General features: G+C 42.7%; 1 protein-coding gene across 1 annotated transcript in view; it reads right to left on the bottom strand.

Moving 5' to 3' along the window:
• Positions 1–22,128, bottom strand: part of mfsd8l1 (major facilitator superfamily domain containing 8-like 1) — a 60,741-nt gene that overhangs the window by 2,700 nt on the left and 35,913 nt on the right. The window contains exons 6-12 of the mRNA XM_078202188.1: positions 21,343–21,679; positions 17,976–18,049; positions 16,761–16,844; positions 15,904–16,033; positions 14,970–15,092; positions 12,620–12,750; positions 8,747–8,873 (exon numbers count right to left, since the gene is read on the bottom strand). Of these exons, the coding sequence (XP_078058314.1) occupies positions 8,781–8,873; positions 12,620–12,750; positions 14,970–15,092; positions 15,904–16,033; positions 16,761–16,844; positions 17,976–18,049; positions 21,343–21,679 (972 nt within the window). The 3' untranslated portion in view covers positions 8,747–8,780. The remainder of the gene's footprint in view (positions 1–8,746; positions 8,874–12,619; positions 12,751–14,969; positions 15,093–15,903; positions 16,034–16,760; positions 16,845–17,975; positions 18,050–21,342; positions 21,680–22,128) is intronic.

Genomic DNA, 22,128 nt, shown 5'->3' with positions numbered 1-22,128 from the left:
GTGTGTCCGCCTCCACCACCTTGCCCGGCAGCGCATTCCAGGCCCCCACCCCCCTCTGTGTAAAATACGTCCTTCTGATATCCGTGTTAAATCTCCCCCCCCCCCCCCCTCACTTTGAACCTATGACCCCTCGTGAACGTCACCACTGACCTGGGAAAAAGCTTCCCACCGTTCACCCGATCTATGCCTTTCATAATTTTATACACCTCTATTAGGTCACCCCTCATCCTCCGTCTTTCCAGTGAGAACAACCCCAGTTTACCCAATCTCTCCTCATTACTAAGCCCTTCCATACCAGGCAACATCCTGGTAAACCTCTTCTGCACTCTCTCTAAAGCCTCCACGTCCTTCTGGTAATGTGGCGACCAGAACTGGGCGCAGTATTCCAAATGCGGCCGAACCAACGTTCTATACAACTGCAACATCAGATCCCAACTTTTATACTCTATGCCCCATCCTATAAAGGCAAGCATGCCATATGCCTTATTCACTACCTTCTCCACCTGTGACTTCACCTTCAAGGATCTGTGGACTTGCACACCCAGGTCCCTCTGCGTATCTACACCCTTTATGGTTCTGCCATTTATCGTATAGCTCCCCCCTACGTTAGTTCTACCAAAATGCATCACTTCGCATTTATCCGGATTGAACTCCATCTGCCATTTCTTTGCCCAAATTTCCAGCCTATCTATATCCTTCTGTAGCCTCTGACAATGTTCCTCACTATCTGCAAGTCCAGCCATTTTCGTGTCGTCCGCAAACTTACTGATCACCCCAGTTACACCTTCTTCCAGATCGTTTATATAAATCACAAACAGCAGAGGTCCCAATACAGAGCCCTGCGGAACACCACTAGTCACAGGCGTCCAGCCGGAAAAAGACCCTTCCACTACCACCCTCTGTCTTCTGTGACCAAGCCAGTTCTCTACCCATCTAGCCACCTCCCCCTTTATCCCATGAGATCCAACCTTTTGCACCAACCTACCATGAGGGACTTTGTCAAACGCTTTACTAAAGTCCATATAGACGACATCCACGGCCCTTCCCTCATCAACCATTCTAGTCACTTCTTCAAAAAACTCCACCAGGTTAGTGAGGCATGACCTCCCTCTCACAAAACCATGCTGTCTATCATAGAAAATCATAGAAACCCTACAGTGCAGAAGGAGGCCATTCGGCCCATCGAGTCTGCACCGACCACAATCCCACCCAGGCCCTACCCCCACATATTTACCCACTAATCCCACTAACCTACGCATCTCAGGACTCTAAGGGGCAATTTTTAAACTGGCCAATCAACCTAACCCGCACATCTTTGGACTGTGGGAGGAAACCGGAGCACCCGGAGGAAACCCACGCAGACACGAGGAGAATGTGCAAACTCCACACAGACAGTGACCCGAGCCGGGAATCGAACCTGGGACCCTGGAGCTGTGAAGCAGCAGTGCTAACCACTGTGCTACCGTGCCGTGCTATCGTTAATGAGTTAATGGGAGGAAGAACTTCCGGGTACGGTTGACCAATGAATTCCCAATTCTGCTAGAAGATGGAATGCTATTGGCCAAGGTAAATAATGTGTATTAATATAATTAGATCATCCAGTTCGGATGACAGGTTGGGCGGGAGAAACAAACCTTCAAAAAGGTATATCTGTTTTACACATGTATTGTAACGTCAGACAGACTTCAGCTGTCTCTCTCCCAATGCGTATTGGTCAAATAAAGAACTTCTTTAACCGCACATTGTCTTTTGCGAGTCTTTGGATTAGCTGAGTTCAGTTCAATACCTGGCACCAGACGGAAGCCCCCAGGAAAATCCCCTTAGAGGATCTCCTGCAACATTGACTGATGGTAATTGGAGATAATGATTTTATAAATGATTCGTGTTGCATGATGCCAAGTACAACATGTTAAATAAGAGTGATCTTCAACATTTCTGATGGACTGAAAAATCTCATTTCATTTTCAACAGTATAATGTAGTCCAATGCTACTTCAGTACTGATGGAATGCTGTATTGTCAGAGGTTTCATTTTTTGATGGAGTTATTAAACTGTTCGGGCAGCTCACATGGGCATTTAGAGATTACATGGCAAGATTTAAAGAACAGATAATGTTCCTTCTGTTTCGGTCAATATTCACCCTTTAACCAACAGCACACAAAACATTCACTATTCACTGGAGTATGGGAAATATTGCAAATTTGCTTAAATGGACTTTAAATATAATTTCTTCTCGATTGTACACATGACATAAAGCACTTGAATTGCACAAAGCCGATTTTAGAAGCCATTTAGCAATCCCTTGTGAAAATGGTGAAGTACACGCCAGCAGCCTCCTGCATACAGGGTTTTGGTATGCCTGGGTAGGGTGTGTATATGGGATGAGCTGAAGAGCCTTGGTTTCCTTGCCATTTTCAGTTGCCAGATGCCTTATAAATGGGTGTTTGGCAAATTGTGGTAGTCACGTCTATGGCTGGAATTCTGTGATCTCACCCGTGGCTGGGATTCTCCGGTCCCACTGCAGTGAATGGAGATTTGGCTGAGCGCCAAATTTTCTGTTCAGACTGGCAGTGGTAGTGGGGCGTGCAAGACTGGAGAGTTCTGGCCTATATTTGGGCTTTAAGCCTTCATTCCTTCAGTTATATTGAAGGATAAAACCTTAAAAAGTAAGGAAAATCTATAGGAGGAAATCCAAATGTTGATGGCACAAAATCAATATCTTTCTAATGTAATCACAGGCATGGAACCCTTAATTACTTTCTAAGTACATTCAGACAGAATTAATAGATCTTTAACAAACAAAGGAAATAAAAGTTACACTTAGATTTTTAACAGGTCAAAATCTGTAGGGGAGGCAATGGCCTAGTGGTATTAGGGCTGGACTATTAATTCAGAAACTCAGCTAATGTTCTGGGGACCCAGGTTTGAATCCCACTGTGGCAAATGGTGGAAACTGAATTCAATAAAAGATATCTGGAATTAAGAATCTACTGATGACCATGAAACCATTGTTGATTGTGGGAAAAACCCATCTGGTTCACTAATACCCTTTAGGGAAAGAAATCTGCCATCCTTACCTGGTCTGGCCTACATGTGACTCCAGAGCCACAGCAATGTGGTTGACTCTCAACTGCCCTCCAAGGGCACCAGGGATGGGCAATAAATACTAGCCATCTAGCGAAGCCCATTTCCCATAAATGAATTTTAAAAACTTACCCAAAAATGACCACATGGAATCCCTACAGTGCAGAAGGATGCCATTCAGCCCATCGAGCCTGCACCAACAACAATCCAACGCAGGCCCTATCTCCATAACCCCAAGTATGTACCCTGCTAATCCCCTGACACTAAGGGGAAATTCAGTATAGCTAATCCACCTAACTCTAGGAGGAAACCGGAGAACCTGGAGGAAACCCATGCAGACACAGGGAGAATGTGCAAACTCCACACAGAGAGTCACCCAAGGCCAGAATTGAACGCGGGTCCCTGAAGCTGAGGCAGCAGTGCTAGCCACTGTGCCGCCTCAACAATCACTCTCATACATGCATCACTCTACCCACACTTCTACAAAAACTTGAGTGCCTCTGAAAGAGTTATCAGATCATTTTTTTCTCTTTCCCCTTTCAATTAATTCTTCATCTCCCTGGTTAAAGCTAACACTCTACTCCCCTTCCCCGTTCAAACTTACTGCCTTCTCCCTTTCAAGCTAATTCCACCTAAATATTCTGCTACCACCAGCCTCCCAACTTCATATTTTCACTCACACCACAAGATACCCCTTCCAACTTCCCCGCTCTTCTCCCCTGTCCATTTTCTCCCACCCTGCTGCTAATGGAAATAATTCCAGTCACTGCATACTGTAGGCAGGAACTGCTGTTCTTGCTAGAATTTCGCCCTACAGTAAGTGGCACCTGAAAGCATTTTCAATAACAATCAGGTAGGAGTAGCACAATGGAGAATGTGCCCAATGGAGTCAATGAATGCTGACATGCAAACTGCATCCAGATGATAGTGGGGATAAGATTTGACAAGGATAAATACTAAATCTGAGCTACTAAGTTCAGGAAACGTGCCCTAGAATTTACATGCAAACATTATTTTACTTCATACAGATTAGTTCAATCGAGGTATTCAAGAGGACATTAGATAATTACTTGAATAGAAATAAGGTACAGGGATACAAGAAAAAGCACCAAGTCATAACAGTCATTTGGAGAGCTGGTGCAAATACAATGGGCCAAATGGCCTCCTTTTGCGTAATAACATTTCTGTGATTCAGAAGACATTCAACAATAAATAAGTAGTTGCTCAATTTGAAAGATAATAGCCGTGATCGAACAGCCCCATTGACTGTAGGCGCAAGGCCTGTAATGGCTGCTAAAACTCATGGGAGGCCAAAGAATTAGATCTTCTCCACCCCTCTCTGATGATATAATCAGGTTCACACCCATGAAGGGAGTGAGCCTGATTTATATAAATTATCACATTAGCAGTCTTGACGCCTCTACTTCCGTCCTCATCCTAACTACCCTCCCAGCCGGTGTGATATCATACCAGCACAAATCACTACTGGGTTTCAAAAATGAAAATCAGTCCAGATGACCCCGCCAGGGGCGCACAGGTAAGTTTAGCCCCCAAGCCAGGTAGCGAGGGACATGCCTGGGCATTACCCCCTGGCATGACCGGGGTGCTCCATTACTGGGGTTCCACATATCCATATGTGGGGGGTGGAATTTGACCTTTCGCGTGTGGGATTGGGCGGGAGGGGGGGTGCTTTACATTTAAATCAGAGATCAGGTGCCCTTTAAAAACACCGCCCTGATCTCAGGATTCCCAGTGTTGCCAGCTTTCTTAGGCCCTGCCCCTTCAGCTGACTGTGAATCTCGCTTCACCTTTGCACAGGGTGCTGTTCAATATGGCATGAGAAGGCAGCTGTGCAGCCCGAGAGCAATGGTCACCTGGCCCACTGGCATCTTAACTGTCCTCTTTGACTAAATAAAAAACAATTCCAGAAGCTTTAATACAAGCTCAGTTCATGTGTAAAACTATGACTATTATACGCCTTTACAGGGCATGACATTCCTCTGCTACACTGAAATAGAGTGGAATTTTGATTACTTTTTTAAAAATATTGATTTCCTGGTAAAGCAAGAGAAATGGGATCACAGTCTGCACCTATTCTACTAACCACACATTAATATTATACTGTTATGGTCAATAAAGCTTTCTTTTCAAGCATAGGTTCCTCTTGGTGAAGGTGAAATTGAAACTCTTTAGTATTGGGGGTGATTTTAAGAAATTTTATATTTAAAGCCTTCTATCCCCTTTTTAAGAATTCTCAGTTGCGTTTTGTCTAGTGGGCTAGGATTTCTTATGAACGTTGGGTTGTGGCATTTTGGAAACTTGCCACCAGCAGATATGTGACGTTAGGTGGGCTGAGGAGTTAGTGGAGTGTCCAGCTTAATTCTGCAGTCCTAGAAAGAACTGAGCTTCGTAGAATGAAAGACAATGCTTGTACAATGCATATTTCTGTTACTGCACAGATGTCTTGCTTGTACATGCCATAACTAGTCGATTGCTATTTCTACAACCCTTCAGTTAGATCACTCTGTTTCTGGCACCATGAAACATCTTATTTCTGAGATAATAGTGGATGGTGAACTGCCTTTAGACCACTATATGATGTCCAGATTCACCTCTGGGTTCTGAAGTTGCAATGCTGGGATTCGTGAGAGCTGAAATTTGAGCTTCACCATGATCATTTAGTTAATGGGCAATTCTACACAGACTGCACTTATATTTCCCTTGTGGATTTCAGAATTGCTGTTTGTCTCAGAGTGTATTGTCTTCTCTTTTCCCATTTATCTCAGGGATGGATTCTCTCTCCACAGCCCCCCAGTCTGCTCAGTCTGTCTCATGAACTCTGGGGCACTACTGCCTCTGTTGCACTCCCCTGAGACACTCCACTTGGGTGGGAACCGGTTAAATCAAGGAAAAAGGTTTCTAGTAATCACACCTCGGGTGCATTTCCTTCATCCTTTGCTACTTCCAGGACTTTTGCTTTTCCCTGACTATTTTAGCCTTTTTAAAAATGTTACTGACCATACTCTGGCCTCCGCAAACTTGTTTGCTTTAATTTCTATAGACTTTAACAGCTGCTGTAAACTCTTTTGGCTTTTCTTCAGCTTCTTTAGTCCTTACTTGTTCTATTGCCTCCTGTAGGAATCTCAGGGTTTCCTCAGTCCTCTGCAGCCGAGCAGCATATTGTTGTTTCCATCATTTCCCTCAGTCTTTGGGGACTGTTCTCGATCCTCTGGACACAAGGCTCACTTCCAGCCAAATCCTGCTCCAACGGTAGGTCTGTCCCCAGCATTGGCAAGCTCAGAATGACCCTAATCATCACTACTCATGTAACTAACTTATTCTGCAGGTAGAGTTTAACTCGGGGAACCTTCGAGCATTTGGCTGTAGACCCTTTTTGCCAATGCTGTGGTATTTGTTCTGCTGTCAATTGGCACCTCTGTAACCTTTGCTACAAGTAAGGTTTACAGACAGCCAGTGTCCCTGAGGATAGGTATCTCTCTTCTCAGGACCTGGGATACAACAGGAATATTTTTTCCATTGCAAAAATTCAGATTGGTAACCTGATCCTCCCTGGGCACAGTTGAAATGTTCATTACTCTCATGGCTACAGATACTGTCCTGACTGCAGCGTCCCCTGTTGGTTCCTTGACATGCCAACAATGTTCTTCAATTGCCCAAGTTTCCCATGTTGCAGTCTGACCCGGTCTCTTCTGGATCTTGGGATAATAGAGGATCTCAGTATCAGAGGCCAGTTTTGGTCACATAGTCAACAGCCACTGCCCACGCATAATATCTTAAAGCTAAAAGGCCGCTGATGTACAACAGGAAACAGACACTAGTTTTTCATCTTTCTTAAACTTGTGAAAAACTGGTTTCACCAGTTTTCTTCAGTTGAATTTCAAACCTGATAACATCCAGTGGATTGACTTAGTGTTTTGAGTAAGCTTCAAACAATGGCAAGTATGAATTCCACAAATATAATCATCTTGGTATGCCCATTTGAGGGCGAGGCTCTACCCATAGTTAATTAATATGTAACACAGTTTGATCATCTGTGCTGAATAAGCAATGGTCATTTACCACCACCTTAACAGTTAATTCCCCTTTCAAATTACTAAACGATGGTTCCAAAAACTTTGATTTCAGCTCAGCCTATGCGCAAAGTTATATGACATGCCTCTACTGGGCATGACATTTAATAACAGGCACACATTTAATGAATACGTCCACAGAGAATTATCAATAATCACACCGCAATTGATTCCCTTTGATAATGCATTGTTCTGATATTCAAGAATATGTCTACATTGCAGCTAATTGACACACCCATTTGGGAGAGCCAAGTTATAAATATGCACCACAGTTCACACTGAAGTCACTGATGACTTGCTGGAAAGATTGTTAGGATGCATGTATAGAAGTCTGCTTCTGTTTTTAACATTTAAAAATTGGATAGAAGCATTACTTAGTTATTATTAATGCTGGAGTCTATGGGCCCTTTTTTACCATTTTGATTCCAAGTGCTGGGCGGACTTGAAACTGGGAATGTTTCAGATCCGACTTTTAGACCCGTGTTCAGGTGCCCCCACATGCCCGCTGCCTGAAAAAATATCAGCAATTCCAAATCGTGCTGCAGAAGCCTGTGGGCGGGGCTTAACGTGCCCAAAATCCTGCAGCTCCGATCGGCGCCTCCAACTGTGCATGCACAGAAAAAAAGATAGAATACGGCTCCCCTGCCACATCCCTCCCGGGCCAGATAATGCCTCCCCCTGGCCCCCACAGACATTGCCCCACCACCACAACATTACTGACTCCCTTATTTCCCACCACCTCCACCACCCAGACCGTTCGCGGGCCCCTCCCCCACTTTCCCCTCACCAATCTCAGGCAAAGTGGCAGCAGACCCCCCTTCTCCCCACCACTGATCTCAGGCAGAGTGGCAGCGGACCCACCCCCCGCCCGACTTTACCGAGTTTACGCACTCGAAAACAGCTGCAACTTGATGGTAAAATCTGGCCCGATATGTCTATATAGATCACTTGGTGAAATCTCAAAATTGAGTTGGTCTTCCAGCTTTACTTCAGTCAGTCAATCAGATTAAGACATTACTTCAGGTACAGTGTCAAGAGGAAACAAGAAAGGAAGAGGGTGATAAGTTCCCAAGAACCAGAACCAGGGGTGTGGTATGCAACTCAGAGATAGGAAAGGTGATTCAACAATTTGGACATAGTTTTCACAAAAACAGATGATTTAGATTTACATTGGAAATAGATACGCATTTGGTCAGAAACAAAAACAGTTATGAAACAAAGGGCAGAATTTTCTTGTCCCCTCTTGCAGGCGAGATCTTTGGTCACCGCCAAAGTTGAACCCTTGCAGTGGATTTCCTGGCTGTGGAAAGGCGAGCCATACAAAAACCTATAGGCTTAGACAACACTAGAAGACCTTGTTGGCAGCCAGTGGCTTGCTGCATCCAGCACATGGGGGTGCTGAAAGATCCTGGCCATAGGTGATGAACTATAGGTTGTTTTTGAACGCAGACTTGCTAGGTGGGGCAAAATGACGTTTTTGGTGTTGTACATTCTTCTTTTCTCCAGTTAACTTTGGAATAGGGTTAATTTTAATTTCTATGCATACTCAATTATTTCTTCTGTCACTCTACCTTGTACTTGGTCTGCTGGGTTTCCTATCCACTTTCAGCAATCATCGTCTATATTGCTTCTGTTCACAGTTGAAATCAGGGTTGGGGGAGGTTCAACCAAGTAGCTGTATGATAATATCATCATTATCTACAGTAGAAAACATGGGTAGATGAATTTAGTCAGTTCGTTATTACGTAAATCTCAAGAGCACTACATGCATAAAGATTATTAGCATTTTAAAAAATTATTCACGTTGGGGGAGTTGGTGATAAGGCCAGCATTTATTACCCTCAATAAGGTGGTGGGGAAATGCCTTATAAAACTGCCGCAGTTTATACAATGAAGGTATACTCACAACACTGTTAGGTAGACTTCCAGGATTTTGAAGCAGTGACAGTAAATAAATTATATGCAGTTCAAGACAGTGTGTGTCTGGGAAGGGAACTTGGTGATGGTGATTTTATCATGTGCTTGCTGTTCTAAGCTTTCTAGATGGCAGAAGTCATGGTTAGGAAGGTGCCATGAAACAGAACTAGATAAGATGTCACAATATATCTTGTAGATGGTACACAGTGGAGCCACAGTGCACCAGCGATGGAAAAAGTGATCTTTTAAAGTAATGGATGGGATGCCAATCCAACAAACTGCTTTGTCCTGGATGGGAACCCACTTCCTGAATAGTGTTGGCGCTGCACTCGTCCAGGCAAGTGGAGAGAATTTCATCATGCTCTTGAATTGTATCTTTTAGGTGGTAGTAATGTTTTGAGTCGTCGATAGTAGAGTCATTTACCATGAAATACCCAGCCTCTGAGCTCTTGTAGGTTTGGTCCAGTTGGGTTTCTGGTCAATGGTGGCCACCATTATCACCCTGAGCCTGACTTTGGTCCAGATACACATGCATGAAGGTATGGACCACTTCATTATCTGAGAAGTGGTTGCACAGTGATTAGCATTAGGACGGCACAGTGGCAGTGTGGTTAACACTGCTGCCTCACAGCACCAGGGACCCAGGTTCAATTCTGGCCTTGGGTGACTGCCTGTGTGGAGTACGCATGTTATTCCCATGTCTGAATGGGTTTCCTCCAGATGCTCTAGCTTCCTCCCACAGTCCAAAGATGTGCAGGTTAGGTGGTTTGGCTATGTTAAATTGCCCCTTAATGTTCCAAGATGTGTAGGTTAGTGAGATTAGCAAGGTAAATATGTGGGATTATGGGGAGAGGGCCTGGTTGGGATGCAGACTCAAACTGCACAGCCTCAACCCACTGACCCCGCTGCCCTCCGACGATGCTCAACAGCTCCACGCCAATATTCTCAACGTCCCAAAATTTTTGTAACCATCGCCCTCTAGTGTTGTCTCTCTTTGCATTATGTGGAGGATATGTTTCAGGATATTGACAAAGAGAGAGAGATTCTGCAAACAATCCCTTCACTGATACCATGATGGTCATGGCATTTCCCAAGTGAGTTCCCTCTGAAATCTTTGGCACTGACACTTTCACAGACAGCCTGAAAATTGGATAGGAAATCACTTTAGTTTGTGGAATTCTGGTCCCAAATCGCACCGTGTTTGCTGGGATATTGAACGAACTGTGAATGATTAGGATCAACAGCCCTTCCTGGACAAGCTGTTATTAATCACTAACCTTTCCCTGTGCTATTACGTGGTTCTGGGTGTGATATCATGCTTTGATAAGTCGTCACCCAACTTTTCTTTAAAGCAGGTAGCTTGTGGTCAATCTACGCCAAGCCAAATAGGGATTCAGTGTTGGTCCAAGCTCCTTGGTTTTAAATTTACTTCTCTACACACCCACCCACACACTTTAACATCGTTGAACAGGAGCCAGGGATTCCAGAAGGCGAGACAGGAGAGTGGGTGCGGGAGGAGGTGAACACTGCCGGTGAGTGTGGTGGTGAAGGGGACGAACATTTGAACATTGCCTGGAGGGGAGTGAACATTGTCAAGTGGAGGGGATAGCATTACTAGGAGGGAGGGGTAAATCATAAAATCTCTACGGTGCAGGAGGCCATTCGGCCCATCGTGTCTGCACCAACCCTCCGACAGAGTACCTTACCCAGGCCCACCCATTGCCCTATTCCCATAACTTCATGCATTTACCCTACTAATCCCAAAACCTACACACCATGGGACATGAAGGGGCAATTTAGCATGGCCAATCCACCTAACCTGCACATCTTTGAACTGTGGAAGGAAACTGGAACACCTGGAGGAAACCCATGGAGACACTGGGAGAACATGCAAATTCCACACAGTCAATTTAGGCCCGAATTGAACCCGAGCCCTGCGAGGCACAGTGGTTAGCACTGATGCAGCGTGCTATTGGAGGTGAACATTGCTGTGGGTTGTGCAGTGCACATCAGTGAAGTAAGTTGAGTCAGAGGCCACTCCCATATCAGAAGATTTGAGCCATTGTTTTAGGTTGATGGCATTGACCAGACTGGAAAAATCTGGAGATGTAATAGGTTTTAGGCAAGTACAGCCAGGAGAAAGGGATGGAAGATGGGAAAAGGAAACAAAAATGGAAGGTCTGTGATAGGATAGAAGGCAGGATTAATTAAATGACAAAATTAAAGTCAATGCAAAGCAAAGTGGGGCAAGTAAAATAAAACAATAAAATGGGTTTGGACAAGGTATAGCAGAACTATCAACAACTGCCATCTGAAACAAAAGGACAGAAGCTGTGGTCTGAAATTTTTGATCACGATCTTGAGTCCTGTGCTGTAAAGTGCCATTTTGAAAGATAAGTAATAGGATTCTCCCAAAAAAATCAAAGTGTCGAATTTGTGTAAAAACTAGAATAAATCCCACTGGTTTTCTCAGCAAGATTTTCAAAATGAATCTCCCACACTCTGTGCACTGCAGAGTGCACTAGCATGAATCATGCTAAAAATCAGGGGGCAGGGTCTATTCCCGCTGGAGAGCCGACAGTATAGCACTGAGTGGGCTACCGCGCATGCACCGACCTTGGCGCTGACAGATCAGCACATACGCAGTCACCCCGCACTGCAGGCCAGCTCAATCGCTGGCCAGCCCCATGACCCCACATCACTGACCCCCCAAACCCATGATTGCTGGCCCCCCCCGGATGTGTCCAGGCCAGCCAAGTGCAGTGCCAAGGAGACAGGCTGGCACTGTCAAGCTGGCAATGCCCAGGGGGCACACCCTTACCCCCGATCCTCTGGGGGCCACGATGGCCCTCCTTCACTCCAGCGGGGTCAGACCGCCAGCTCCTCATTAGTGAGAAGTTGTTGTAAATCCCGCTGAAGTGAAACACTCCTGACAGGGGAGAGAGGGGTTGGGGGAAAGAGGATAGCTGACCCGGAGACTTCAGTCCTGGGCCCACTAATTACATGTTAATTGGATTAAAATGAAGATTAACATAATTTATACAGCTCCACACCGGTTTCTGGCACGGAGCTGACAGCGCTGGAAATCTGACGCCCGGAGACTAGCGGAGGCCGTGGCACCCAGCGGAAAGTCCGCTAAACGGTCGGTGCAGCGGGCTAGGAGAATTGCCCCCAAGATGCTGTTCCTCGAGATCACATTGGGCTTCGATGAAACAAAGTAGGAAGCCAAAGAAGCAGGGTCAGAGCCACAGTGGGCAAAACGCGACATGACAAGTGGCCAAAAGCATGCAGGCTGAACTGAGACATTCTGTAAAGGGTAAGTGAGATCCACTGTTATGTGCAGCATATTCAATATATTAAATTGAAAGATAAAGTAAGTTGCTATTTCACCTGGCGAATCTAAGGAACCTGCAAAACGTATAACATTGCCAGCTGAATTTCTAATTCATATGCCACAAATTACACCAAGTACTAGAAACTGCAAAGTAATGCTCATTTGTGAGGTTCATTAATTACATTTTACTTACAGTCAGAAGTGTCAGTAGACCCATCATGACTCCTAACATTATGTAAAGATTATTAGTTAATCCTCCTGCCCACATAGGACCCAATATAGTGGCAAGTCCACCTATTGAACGACGGAATCCTTGACTGAATCCTGGAAAGAAAAGGGAAGCATTCAGAGCTAAACAAGCACATATGAAAGTAACATGTACCATATTTTCAGACAAACTTGCACATCATCACTTGCATGTTGGAAATACAATTAAAATTAAGAACTAAAAACAATGTCTTTAAAATATAGTAAGCCATAGTCTATTTACAATTCACTGATGAGACATCTTCAACCCCAAGCATTACACACAAAAAGTGACCAACTAAAAGCAATACTGAAAAAAGGTTGGAATAGTCAAAGAGCCCTACAGGATACTTCAAAAGGTATCATTTCTGTTAGTTTACATTTGCAGAGACAGATGGACTATGCAAATAAAGCCGATAACCTTCAGTTACGCTTAGGGTGGGGTGGCATTATGTGGCAAGAATAAGGCCTCAAATCAAAGAGAATAAGGTGAGAAAATACCTGAAGGAGGAAATATAAAATTGACTGTTCCTTGAATGAACAATGGCAGCACAGGAACAAGCAAGCAAATGGGCTACAAAGATGGTACTCAGTCTGGAAAAAAAAAGTGGCAAACCAGTGACCGAACCTTTGTGCTTGTAACAGAAGTAGGGATCATGTTTGGATTGGGTATCAGAGCTAGGCACATGTTTTGTAGAGGGAGGCTGATGTGGCAGCTCTTTGAATTCTTATACTGTGGTAAACTTTACAACCTCACCAAGAATGGCCAGATATTTTCCTAGACTCATTCTCCCAGTTTCTTCAGGTGTATGATATTCCTTCAATTACCCTCATGATGCCAGACGAGCTAGCTTAAAATGATGTGTCAAGTCAAAGTGAACTCTGTCCAGGTTTTCCAAATGATTCTTTTAAATGAAGTTTCTGCTTCACTTCTAATAGCAATCCAATCCAGGTTTTACACCACCCCATTTAGGATTTTTTGTCTTGACTGCTGTACAAACTGTTCACAATTGTTTTAACTCTTGATTCTCAGACTCTATTAAAATAGCATCAAATATTTGATTTACCTCTGAAGTCTACTTTCCCACTTTAAATCTGGTTACTGCAATTGTTTCTTTAACTCAGATTATTTTGTTTACTATTCCTTGAATTCTTCTGAATGAAACCTTGGTCTGTGTCCTCTTAGCTTCAGTCATCTTAAAACGTTCTTTCTGTCCCTGGTTATCTGGACTATAACTGGTTCTTTAGGAAGCCTGCCTCTTTGCAGCTCTTGTCCTGTCCAGTCTTTCTTCTGGAAGAGTTGAGGATGTTCACTCCCTAGTGTCCTGTCTCCAATTGCCCACAATTTCCACTAAAACGAAAAAAAGAAATTTCTTCCCTCTAGAAAGTGGCCCCCTGTTGGAGGCAACCATTGCTAGCTTATTTACTCTTCATGGCGTAGCCTTCTCTAAACACAATAGAAACACAGTTGGAACGGAACCAACCCACACACTGACAAATACCTTTGTCCAGCATGAATTGAACTATAGGTTTTACCCTTCCTTCTACAGAAACATTAAATTAAAACCACTTAAACCTATACCTTATTTCCAATGTTTAATACAAATATAAATCCGTTAAAACTACTCTTACTTTCTTAATCATATCCCACTTTTATTCTGCACTTACAACCCTGATTTTGATGTGACTGATCTGATTAACCTCCTGGTCAATGGGAAGCATCCATTGTAGGTGATGTAGATGGTGGACAACTCAACGATGACGATGTCATTGAAGATTATGGAGAGTCATTAGACTCTCTCTTATTTGTAAATTTCTTTATAGGTGCCACAAATATTACTTAGCATGTTGGACAAAGTCTGGGTATTTTCCAGGTTCTGTTGTCAACTGGCATGGGTTACTTCATTAGCAGAGGAGTTGGGAATGGAGATGATCACACTGGAAACATCAGTGAACAGCCCCACTTGTGATGATCTTTATGTGAGGCCTGGCATATGTATCTTTCCCTGGTCTAATTAGTAAAACAACCATGCAGCTTACCAATCCCACTTAAAGTCATTACCTTTAAACACGTGCATTTGATAATGCTTTTAAAAAGGATTTTTGAAATAATTGTTTAATAAAAATGATGTAAAATTCAAAACATAAGTCCCAACCCTACATGCTGCAGCTAAAAAGTCACGTTAAAAATGTTATGACAAACTCAATAGATGGGACACATTGAAACCTAATTCCAATATACATACTCTTATCACAAAAAATGAGGGTATGGGGGAGTGAATCTACACCCAACTAACCTTGTGTTTTCTCAGCTGTAACTTTTGAAAACAAAGACACTTGAGAAACAGCAACAAATGGCAACCCCAGAATTTGGAGAAACACACCTACCACAAACTCTGATAGCAAAATGGCAAAACTCCCTGAAAAGAAAAAGACAAGAGGATCATATTTTTAAAAACTACTTAAGTGAATATAAACTCATGCATAACTGGACACAATAAAGTTGCTACCTACTGGAGTTTGGAATACCTTGTAAACAATAAGCGGGAAGTTGGAGTTGGTAGTAATCTGACCTGTGAGTAAAAGCATGGGTCTGGAAGTTGCACTGCCAAAAGTACAGCAGGCAGGGATCACTGTCCTAAAGACCCTGTACCTACTACAAGGGATGGATTAATTTGTATAATAGAGTTACAGGGCACTGAAAATTTGAAGCAGTGCCTTGCCATTCACATCAGGAGACATGTACCTTCGAATATAGTCATAATATACAATCATGAAGCTCACCAACTGTGCTTTATGGCAGTCAAACTGATAAATAGCACTTGTCATCAGGGATGTTTTAAATCAAAACGAGAGCAAAAGTGGTTAGATATTTTTAATTAATTGAAATGATTATACATGCAAAATCATCAGGTACAGCATTGAGGCTTATTCTGCGACCTACCTGTTCAACATCACGTAGAACAGAAGCATTCATTTCATCTTGTTTGAGTTCACTTCAATTGTAAGGGCTATGCAAAATTAATTGATTCATATGTAAATACTATAGCTTCTAATTGTCAATCACCCAAGAATTAAACTTTTAACCTACTTGGAAGCAGCAATGGGCATCTTAGAAAAAATACTTCTTTATATACCAGAAATTATACTTTGCATTTGAAATGTTTTATTCTAGAAAACCTAATGATGGGCAAGTGACAAAATAAGATACACAAGCAACAGAATTCTTACCTTTTGGGTTTGCCAGGAAAATTAAACACCAAATACAAGAAATGTTGCAAATGACAAGGCCCGCTGCCAGGATTACTCGATCGGTAAACCTCGTGCTTAGCCACCTCACAAGAAAGAATCCAACTATGACCTATAAAACAGAAAATTAAAATGTTTACACCAGAAAGAATTTGAAAATGATTATAGAATCTAATATTAAATTCCACAAATAGACAATATCTGAATTTCAAAATTAATTTAATTTCCTTTTTCCCCACCATTGAAATCAAGCATCCTATAGAGTAGAATTCCAAACAACGAGTAGACAATAATGGGAACTTAGCCCAAATTCAGATATGATCCACAAAATTTGTGACATACATACCTGTCACTACCAAACTTTATAAAATTGTCTAACCTTAATTCAAAGTTGCTTAATTCGAAGGTAATATCATCCAAATATTGTTCAAATACTCAAGTCTCATTTTGCTGTCTCACCTATGTTGCCTCATCTGAATTATTGGATAGATTTTTTAAGATTAAAAAATGCTACACATTACAAGTTTTCAGTCTTTGAATTCTTGTAGACAAAGTTGCATTCAAGGCAGCATTTATAGTGCAACTCCTGATTTCAGAATCTGGGGAGGTAGGATTCTCACTGCATGTTTAAATCAATTGCTTGTAAGGTTAATAAATGTTCTGTTTGGCAGAGTCTTGCCAGGTATGGTACAAGACCAACCCTTCCAAGGAACCATTTTGCCTCTCTCTCGAACCAGGTCAATCAAAATCTACACTATTGGAATCGCTACAGATGATCGATTGGTAAAGGCAAAATCTACAGTACTTCATCATGATTCTGAATTACAATTTTTACTTACCTCTACACCACACATACAGTACATCAAACTGTTCTCCAATTCTCCAAAGTTAAAATACTTTTGTGTAATAGGAGTAACCATTGTCTGAAATGAAAGATCAGCATATTAACAAATACATTGAACATATTTTATTTCATAAGGCAAGGCAGAAAACATTCATAAAACTTCAAACACCATTATTAAAAAAACTCAAATAATTGTACATAGAAATTAACAGTATGTCATTTCAATTGCTACGGTACTTACCATAATTATATTTAAAACGTTTTGGATAACAATGCAGTGAATAATTAGCCATTCGGTATCAATATCGTCGTGCAATGGTGGTCATTAACTATACTGGGAGCAAAGACTGGCAAAAAAGGAGTGGTAGAGCAATAATCTCAGAGTTTAAACTGAGGTGGTTGATGATGCTGTGTAAAAGGCAGGAGCAGTGTTGATAATAGTCATAATATAACCATGCAAAGATTTTGCATTCCTACAAAAGCTATATGTTAGGCTATTAATTCGAGATCAACGATCTCAAAACAATAAAAAGGTATGATTTCTCTCAACGACTGACCTCCTGCTTCCAAGAAAATGTCAACTTCATATTGGTTACCACAGTACCACAAGGAGCAGAGAATATAATTTAAGTGACACAATGGGATTTTATATGATGCAAGATTAGGACAGCACTATAACAGTGTTAATCTAATATATGGTGATAATATTTCCATGAATGCATCAGATGCATGATTTTCCCAGAACCAACCTAAAAACTTTATTTTTAGAATGCCTAGAGGATGCTTAAAATTATGTTTGGGACAGGGCAAGTATCTTAGAAAGAAGTCCACACTGCCCTTCCTAAGAGTAAAGCTCTTTTAAAAATGTATCAGTAGCAACCAAACTCAACAGGAACTAGCTTTTTTTTAAAAAGGCATATCCACTCACACATCAATTTGCTGTATGAAATTAAAATTGATCATTTCTAAGGAAAAAGTAAACATGATTGATCTCAAGCAATTAATAAATACAAGTGCAGAGAATTAAATTTCAGTTTAACAACAGCTCCACTATCCATCATTGAACTACATCTACTTTATTCAAGCAATCAACCCAGGAACCTGCAGAGTAACCCCTAAACTGCTAAGTAGAGCTTTAGATGGCAAACATCACCTTAAGCTAAACAATTAGCTATTCAAAATGATGTTCTGGTTAAATCTACTCACATACCTCTAAAGCAGTCTGATTGAATAGTGTAATGAATTGTGCAGTAAGGACAACCACAACTTCCTCTCGTAGGTATTCTAAAATGGGAAAACAACACCATACTGATCATACATGGGTTTTAAACAACTGCAAGAGTTAAGAGAAAATTCAGTAAATTTTCATTTTCACTACACTGATTGTCATAGCTACTTTTAGAACACCTCAGCTACATAATTCAACAACAACGTTGTGGCACTACATTTTATAGCGATAGAATTAATACTTAACTACTAAATCACATCTGTTACTTAATCTGGTCTACAGACAGCAATCTTAATTCATACAAATAAGGTGATTGGGTACTAGTATATTCATTTGAAAAGAGATAATTTCAAGGAAAATATCCTGAGAATTTACTTATAATTATAATATACCTTTCTGGTAAAAAAAACACAATGTGAAGACCAAAATGTCTGGCAGATTTATTTTACGGAAAACTAAATAAAAATAAATGTTCTCCCATTTATTTGTTCTGGGAAGATTTTTTGCATCATACAATTGTAAAAACCTTTTGTCCACAAGGTGGCACATTGCAACTGCCAAAAAACATGAAGTCCAAGAGCAAGGGACCGTATAATCAATGAAAACAAAAAAAAACAAAGAAATTAAGCACTATGAAGTCTAAAGGTTTCTTGGAGTACATCAAACCACAGGAATTCTTTAGCTTCTCCAGTCACTTTCCAGTATAAATTCTGCAGTTTTTTTCTATATCATCAACAAACAACAGGGAGAATTGAAGTTTCTGGCTGCAACCAGTATTAGTCTTTCATCTGTAGGAAGGCATATACATTTGTAAATAGCTAATGTAATCTACCTAGGGAAATAAAAACAAATACAGAATTAATTCATTTCTCTTTAAGACTAATCAGGCTAAGGAAATTTAATTATTTCTTTGCCGCCCATAACTTATTGAAGGTGCTGTGACTGTTATCTCTTGTTTATACCATGCAAACACGCATGTGTAGGCCCAGCAAAGAACATAGTAAACTAATCACCAAAATACAAGCATTGAGAACCCAAGCAATTAATTTTGAAATATCATAACCTTGATAGGCAACGAACAGTTTTAACATGAGATGATTTATAGGATAAGAGAATAAGACTTGCACTTAAAGGACAAGAGAGGCCAAATCCAACTAAATTAGAAAAGCAGAAAGAGACAAGAAAGAAAGCAAGAGAATGAAAAATAAAACTTTAAAGATAGGGCTTCAAGGTGGCATAATGGTGCCTCACACTGCTGCCTCACAGTGTCAGGAACCTGGGTTCAATAATGGCTTTGGGTGACTGTCTGTGTGGAGTTTGCACATTCTCCCCGTGTCTGTGTGGGTTTCCTCCGGGTGCTCCAGTTTCCTCCCACAGTCCAAAGGTGAGAGAGTTCGGTTGAATGGTCTTACAATTGCCCCTTCGTGTCAGAGGGATTAGCATGGGGTTACAGGGAAAGGGCCTGGGTGGGATTATTGTTGTCTCCGATTATTGATGGGCCAAATGATCTCCTTCTGCACTGTAGGGATTCTATGATGCTATGATCCTTTGTCTACTCTGCAATAGTATTCTATCTTCGCTTATTGCACTCTGTGTATTGTGGCAACATTTGGAAAAGTTAAGCCTTCTAAAAAGCCACCCCACTGCCAGCACACTGCTGGTGAGCATGCTCAATAGCCTCAAATTGGTGCCCTAAATATACAGATTGGCTGTCCATCTCCGTTGAGCAAGTAACTAATCCCCATGCTGGCCTGTCCCCTAGGAAACCTCCCTGGTGGCAAGAATACACCAAGGAGCTCATTATTTTCCTACTATCCCGGGGCTAGGAAAAGTCTGACCTTTTTTGAATTTGATTAAAATCTCACACGTCTTTTTAAAAGACATAACTGATAACCCATAAAGCATAATACATGATGATCCACAGCACAACCACTTCTGAAATAAATCATATTCAACAAACATGGGGGGGGTGGGGAGCAATTCTCCCAGCCCGCTGCACTGCTCCAGTGGTGCAGCAGGCCAGGAGACATCAGCAGGGACCGTTTTGCGGGCTTCCCGCTGGGCGTCACGGCCTCCGCACATCTCCGGAACCAGGTTTTTCAACATAATCAGCTCCGTGCCAGCTGATTACAATATGGAAATCACAATTTCCATCTGATTAGTGGGCCCAAGACTGAAGTCTCCCGGCCCACTAGCATCTCCCTCCCCCCCCCCCCCCCCCCCCACCTGCTTCTCCTTCCCCCCCCCCCCCCATCCCCCTCCCATCCTCCACCCTCCTCACCTCCCCTCCCCCCACGCCTCTCCTTCCCCCCCCCCCCCCCCACCCCTCCCTCCCTTCACCCCCCCACCTCCCTTCCCCCCGGCCTCCCCTCCCCTCCCCCCCACCCCCTGCCTCCCCTTCCCCCCCGCCCCCACCAACCACCTGCCTCCCACCCACCCCCTCCTTCAACCCACCGGGAGTTGAAGCGGGATTTACTCCTGCTCCCCACTAATAGGGAACAGGTGGCTTAACCCCGCTGGAAGGAAAAGAGGACATTGAGGGCCCCCCAAGGAGGTCGGGTGTAAGGGGGGTGTGCCCCTTGGGCAGTGTCAGCCTGGCACCACCCAAGGGACAAAGTGGCACTGCCCACAGGGCACTGACAAGGGGGCAGGACCAGAGAGGATGGGGGACCCACTGCCATTCTGCAATTGTAGCATTGGGAGAAGGAGGGAAGAGAGGATTAGGGCTGTCCAGGGTGGTGGGGGGGGGGGGGGGGGCGGCGGGTGGACATCGGTGTTGGTCAGTGGGATGTGTGGGGGGGGGGGGAAAGAGTCGGGACATTGGGACAATCCACGGGAGGTCCGGGAGACCAGTGATCCAGGGGCATGGAGTGTCAGAAGCCCAACAATAGGGGTTGTAGGCCTGGCCAGCAATTGGACTGGCTAGCGATCTGGAGACTGGCAATAGGTGGGTGGGGGGCGTGGGGTCACTGCACATACCCCGATCTCTGTGCTGACTGATCAGTGCATGCGCAGTGGCCCGTTCAGTGCTATATGTTGCCGGCCTCACAAGCAGGAATAGATCCGTCCCCTGATTTCCAGAGTGAATCATGCTTGGACACTCTGATGCTCAGTGATGGAGATTCATTCTGGAAATCAGTCTAAAAAAAAGCCAGCGCGATTTACTCCAATTTTCCTGCACATTGGGAACTTAGAAATTTTTGGGAGAATCACAGCCAGGGTGTTTAAGTTGTGTTAAATATTGCGACAAATTAGTTTTTTGATACAAAAAGATAAACAATTGTACAGATGAGTTGGGTGGAGCTGAAGTTTACAAAGGAGTTCCAGCTAATAATTTGCTAATACCCACCTTTAGTAGCACTAAAATTGTGGAATGGATTATCATTTGTTTTGCAATCTTCATCAATGTGTCCATTAGGGATATTTTGATGGTCATCTACTGTGCTATTTTCACCATCCATTTCATTAATTGGTGGAACACGTAATTTTTCATCTTCATTAATGCTACCATACTGATTGTTCTCTGCAGCTGCATAATTCCCATCATCATCATGAACCAAAGGTTCTTCCTCCTCCTCAGCTGAAATTAGTCTTCTTTGAGATTTGCGTTTGGGAACCAATGGAAGGTCATAATACATAAAAATTATTATCACTTGAAGAATGATCCACATAAGACACATGAACAACTGTAACAAAATGAACAAAAACACATTAGTGTGTGAAAGAGACTTCTGTGCAAAGTCTGAATATCTTTGAACTTTTGGCACAATTATCATGCAAAATGCCTATGCAAATACTATCTTGCAACTTACCATATTAGCATGTCATCTTAATAGAGTAGGCTGAAAGCTTGTAGGGAAAATTGGTATCTCAACATATTCAGACTTCTAGACATCACTGTTTATTGTTACATGTTTATACAATCTTGAACATCTTCCTTTCTTTACATCTGCGATTAGCTTCCTCACCAAATGCACAAATTGCATTTTCGATTACTCTGAGCATGGTGTATTACCTTACCCTTCCCTGCACTCCTTGGCACAGCTGATCACACCAAAGTCTATCCTCTGTTGCCATTTCAGTGGGACTGCCCTCGCTTAGTTTCACTTATCCATCAGCAGCCAGAGCATCACTA

This window comes from Mustelus asterias, chromosome 3 (genome assembly GCF_964213995.1).
Source record: "Mustelus asterias chromosome 3, sMusAst1.hap1.1, whole genome shotgun sequence".
NCBI classification, from domain to species: Eukaryota; Metazoa; Chordata; class Chondrichthyes; order Carcharhiniformes; family Triakidae; genus Mustelus; species Mustelus asterias.
Note: the sequence above shows the minus strand (reverse complement) of the source record. Positions and strands in the feature narration are given on the sequence as shown.